At 37.1% G+C, this 5,525-nt stretch overlaps 1 protein-coding gene across 1 annotated transcript; it reads left to right on the top strand.

Moving 5' to 3' along the window:
- The first annotated feature begins 339 nt into the window (after positions 1-339).
- Positions 340-4,993, top strand: SMR3A (submaxillary gland androgen regulated protein 3A). The gene is made up of 2 exons (XM_019663199.1): positions 340-393; positions 4,442-4,993. The coding sequence occupies exons 1-2, from the start codon at positions 340-342 to the stop codon at positions 4,991-4,993; spliced, it is 606 nt and encodes a 201-aa protein (XP_019518744.1).
- The last annotated feature ends 532 nt before the right edge of the window (positions 4,994-5,525 follow it).

Raw genomic sequence — 5,525 nt, 5'->3', positions numbered from 1 at the left:
AAGAATCAGCCTACTAGATATAGTTGTTACTTCTAAAAGCAAAAACCTTACTCATAAAAGCTTCTATTTCATAAAACACTTTATGAACAACTCTTTGCCATTATCTCCAGTGCAATTTTACAAGTAAAAGTAAAAACTAATTCCATCATTTCATAGTTAAATGTCATAAGCCTAACAATATTTCTCCATATTAATACTGAGTCCAAAATTATATTAAGCAAATTTCTTGCAATGCTACAATACTATTCCTGCATTACATCATATATCAGTGGTTGGGACACCTTCAAGAAAAAGAATGCTGATCGGCCATTATGCTTATTTTCAGGGGTAACCATAAGGATGAAACCCATATGCTTAATCTTGGGCCTTTTGGCACTTGTAGCATGTTTCTCGGTAAGTCTCATTAATCACATCTGCATATTTTTCTCACAACTATTAGTTCATGTTTTTTGCATTAATAATGTTACCCTTTTTTACCTATCAGTAGCTATCAATCATTGATGAAACCATATTGAACCATTTAAATCTATATCAGACTGCATTTTACAGACATGTATAAATTGGGTATGTATACATTAGCTATTTCACAAATAGGTAAATAAATGTATTGCAAATTTTTGATCCAATGTATTTAAAGATATTTGAATATCATTGAACATATTATTTAATTATACTGGGACTCTTATTTCCTCATCCATATAATAAAATAGTTAACATATAATAGTTTTTCTCAAAATAGGATTTATGGATCATCTATATCAAAGTAACCTGACTCACTTATTAAAAATATAGTGTGTCAAGCCTCATCCCAGAATGAATGAGTGTCTGAGAATAGGACCCAGGAATATGCATTTGCCAAGGATTCAGGCAACATTTGAAAAACTATAAACATTTATATCAACACTTACCATGCGTAAAGGAGTGGGTTAAGCACCAGAGAAGCTACTAAATATTCAAAGTTTCAAGAGATAAAACAAAGCCACAAGTTTTTGTGTTTTAAGTAGTGGAATAATAATAAATTTCAAGTTAGGGATAGATTAATTCCAGTGTGCGGAAAAGGAGATTAATTCCAGAGTAATTTCTACCAAACAGCTGTAAAATCTATTATGTCAACTGGAAAAAGATGGAAGCTCTTTTTCAGAAGAAGATGAGGGCTTCCACAGAGCAGGCAACATTAAATTATACCATTCTAAAATATGAAATAATGCTCCTTCCATCTACTCTCAGAAATTTGAATAAAAGCAGGCTATTAATAGGTCGCTCAGGTAGTCTGACCTTGGCAATATTACTATTGCATTATAGATGTGACATGAAACCAATAAAACACATTGGCATGTATAAAAGTTCACGTTACTTCTTACTTATCTGATCTTAAAGCTGATTTTCAATATTTTCCCTGAGAATATAAGAAAAGAATGCTTTCTTATTTTAAAGAATCTGACTTTGACTATCTAAACAATGAATTTTTTGCAAAACAAATTTGAGAGTTCCAATAATACAAGCAGTTTAGCATGAGCCCTTCAAATAGAAATAAGCCTTTTCCCAACTTAATTCTATGAGATTTGTGATAATTAATAATATGGGCAGAGTAAGTAGTAATATTGATCCAGTCGTCTTTTGAGTGTTCATTCTGTTATTGGTAATTTTCTAAATGCTTTACAGCCTTATTTTACTTAATCGTCAAAAAAAGCCTGAGAAAGGGACTACTATTAAGCTCCAAATATAAATAAATTTAGATTTTAAGTATCCATGTTTTACCTGGATTGTTCCTAAATCAAGTTATGCAGGAGATTAGCTCTAATCATAGCCCATTGAGAGGGTAAATTTTCATTCTAACATAGAATTTTCAAATTTTACCAAGTTCATCACATTTCTTCAGTCGTGAATAGGAAGCTAATCACTGTAGATGGGTTAAGAGATTAAGAAAAGAACAGACTATTGTCTATGAAGATTTTTTTTCATTAGATATAACTATTAGGTCGCTATCAGGATATCTGTAGGAGACAAGGGTACCTTCAGCTAATTCTGCGTCTCAGCAATGAAAACGATGTGAAATATTTTCCTACATTAATGATTTCTTTTCTTGACAATTTAAAATCAAATCCTGAACTTTTCAAACACCCTAACTAGTCTTTGGATTGTCAGCCCTTGGGTCAAATGCCCTCCATAATTCAATAACTTATCACTAACTAGAGAGGGCAGACATGACAACTAGTTCTACAGAAGTGCCTTGGCATTTTTTGTTTCACTGGTGACACAAAGAAAAGAGTTTTGCTGTCACACTGGGGTCATAAGCCAGGTTGAAGAGTGAATAGGATATGAGAAGTGGGGCTAGTCTCAGCAACCTAGACTACCCTTTCAGAGAGCTTTGCTATAAAAGAAAGAGGTGAAGAGAGGGTGATAACAAGGGAACACATGGTTGAAAGTGGACCTTGTTTAATAAGGTAAATGTAACATATGTGACAGTTATTTTCTGGGAAAAACAAGCCGGTTAAAAGGCATGTGAGGAAGTGCAGGAAGAAAAGGAGAAAATTGCCAGAGCACTGAGAAAACACTCATAAAGGAAAAGGAAATATCCAAATATCGATGACTTTACAGTGTGTGGCCGGTAAATCAGTGAAGCTCATTTCTAATTTTTTACATTACTTTAGAGAAATAGGAGGAAAGTCATTTTGGTGGGGTGGATGAGGGCTCAGGAAGACACAGAGAACTTTAATGAAATTGCCATCAACTTGGAAAACTATAGTTTTCTAGGAAATTGAGTAGAGTAAATCTAAGGCCCTTGAAAGGATTGCAGGGCAGTGCTGACGGACCATAATTTCTGATGGAACAGTTTTGGCATCTGCCACAACTAGTTAAGGGCCTGCAAGTAGGAATCAAGGAGAGGGATGATTTAGGGAAATTCTAACAGTTTGAAATTGGCAAGTACCAGACAAATAGATCAAGGGCCTGAGATGGCAAAAAGGGAATATATTTGTGTCCTACATAAACCTTCAGGCAAGCAGAACTTGTGCTTTCTGAACCTGGAACATTCACATAAGTTCCCTCCATTTGTCAATGCCCTCTCCACATTTTGTATTACTTACCCCTCCTATCAAAGGCTACCTTCTCAGCGAGACAATCCTTAATGTTTCCTCTTTCCAAAACTAATCACTCTAAATCACTAATGTATTTGTTTCCTGCACTATTTTTCAGCTATTTTTATTTCTAAAAATTGTACTTCCAAAAATTGCAACCACTATCCTCGATCTTAACATAATAAACAGTAGCATATAACATTTATTGAGCACTATACCTGAGCTAAGCGCTGCCCTGAGCACTTTACAGATAATATTTTAAAATAAATTTGACAGTGATCCTAGAACATAAGTACTCTTTCAAACGTCATTTTCCAGATGAGGAAAGAGAGTCTCAGAAAGAATTCCACATTCACACAATGTCTAAGTAGCAGAGACAGACTTCAAAAACCAGCAGGAGACTTCAGAAACCATCACTCTGCCACCCATTCGGCCATTTTTGTACTGTTTTGTATTGTAGCTTCTTGGTCTGTAGACTCACAAAAGGCATGTTTGTAGCCCACAGGTCTTGCTTCAGTGTATTACATAAAGTAAGTAGGTGCTCAATAACATGTTTTACAATATTAGTTTTCAAAGCCTGGAACAATCCTGAACTCTTGAATAAGATATAGAGAGACATTTTCCCCATTTGGAATTGATTCCAGTGACAGTCTCTGTTACAAGGAAAGGATATGATTTTACCCAAAATCTTTTATTTTTCCATTCTGTACTATTTCAGTTTCATTGAGGGCCTAGGCATTTAGAGGGCAAAAGACAAACTTTTCCTTTTCTCTGATAAAGACTTTTAGACTGTGTTACTTAGATACATATAATAGTTTTCTCTTGCTGCAAAACAAATTACCACAACTTAGCAGCTTTAAAAATATCCATTTATTATCTCACAGTTTCTTTGGTCAGAATTCTGGCTTTGGTTTGGTTGTATTCTCTGTTTAGGGTCACCAGGCTGAAAAAATTTTGCTAGGACTGTGTTCCTTTCTGGAGCCCAAGAGACTCTTTCAAGCTTGCATGGTTTTCGGCAGAATTGGGTCCCTTGTTTGTAAGACTTAAGGTCCTTATTTTTTTGCTGGTTTGAGCCAGGGGCCATTCCCAGCTTCGAATACCCATCTACTGTTTACTTCCCACAACATGGCTCTTTGCTTCAAAGCCAATAGGACAGCATTTGCTGCAGCTTCAAATCTCTCTGAGTTCTTCTGTCTCTGACCTGTAGAATCTATTTTAAAAGGCTCACCTGGTAATTTCAGACCAGTATGTGCCAATGGGAAGCAGGAATCTTGGGAGCCACCTTAGAATTCCACCTGCCACAGAGAGTATACATTCTTGTGCTTTAATTTAATTTAACATTGTTTATTTCTCTTTTCCCACAGCCTGGTGAGAGTCAGAGAGGCCCCAGGGGACCATATCCACCTCTTCCTCCTCAGCCTTTACCTTGGGACCCAAGATTTGTTCCACCTCCTCCTCCTCCCCCTTATGGCCCAGGAAGAATTCCACCCCCTCCTCCTTTTCCAAACCCTTATGGCCCAGGGAGAATTCCACCCCCTCCTCCTTTTCCAAACCCTTACGGTCCAGGGAGAATTCCACCCCCGCCTCCTTTCCCAAACCCTTATGGCCCAGGGAGAGTTCCACCACCACCTCCTCCTTTCCCTTATGACCCAGATTATCCATATCCACCCTTCCAACCAAGACCTAATCCAATTGGACCTGAAGAGGAACAGTACCCTCCATATTATCTTTCCTCCCTTACCACTGCACCCCAAAGACAAGCTACTACAACAAGCACCACTATGACCACGAAAAACCCCACCACCACCAAAACAGACTCCACCAGCCCAACAACTACTGCTTCTACTACTCAAGAAAAAACCACTGCTTCTACTAAAAAGGGCTTTTTTGATAAAGTCATTTCAATTGTGGGATGAGAATGAGATATTGCAAAATCTCTGATCTTTGGGGAGAAATAATCTTAGAAAGAAACTGAAACAACCCACACAAATCTTATGCAAAGTAAAAATAAAAAGTTGAGCAACAACATGAAATCTCCTGAGTTGTCATGAGAGCCACCAGTTGGACCCCAGGTATGCCAACCCAAATGAAGATTAGTGCTGTCAGAAGCCTGGCCTTGTACCTTGAGACCAAAGATGTAATTAGGAAAAAATACAGTGAGATGCCTGAACTTGTCGGGTGATGAAGCTAGAAGAGTAGGCAATAGGATGCCCTCTTGAGTACCACAACCCGTCATACAATACAGAACATGAAATACCATGTTAATAAGTATTAAAATTAAGCTCTCCCACAGCACGCCCCCTGAAAAATTCCTGAGGACCACCTGATCATTACTCATAAATTGGCTTTAATATGAGCTGTTCAGGAGCAGGAATGCCTTTCTGGTAAATCTAAATATCTAAGTGTAATATGAAGCACAAATCTTAGAATTTGATATGAAAAATCATT

This window comes from Hipposideros armiger, unplaced genomic scaffold, assembly GCF_001890085.2.
Source record: "Hipposideros armiger isolate ML-2016 unplaced genomic scaffold, ASM189008v1 scaffold_386, whole genome shotgun sequence".
Lineage (NCBI taxonomy): Eukaryota > Metazoa > Chordata > Mammalia > Chiroptera > Hipposideridae > Hipposideros > Hipposideros armiger.
The sequence above is the reverse complement of the archived record's forward strand: the minus strand, read 5'-3'. Positions and strand labels throughout refer to the sequence as shown.

Excerpts from the sequence above, each read along its gene's own strand:
- SMR3A (XM_019663199.1), top strand. The coding sequence starts at position 340 with ATGAAACCCATATGCTTAATCTTGGGCCTTTTGGCACTTGTAGCATGT. Across the intron at positions 394-4,441 it reads CACTTGTAGCATGTTTCTCG|CCTGGTGAGAGTCAGAGAGG; the intron begins GTAAGTCTCATT and ends CTTTTCCCACAG.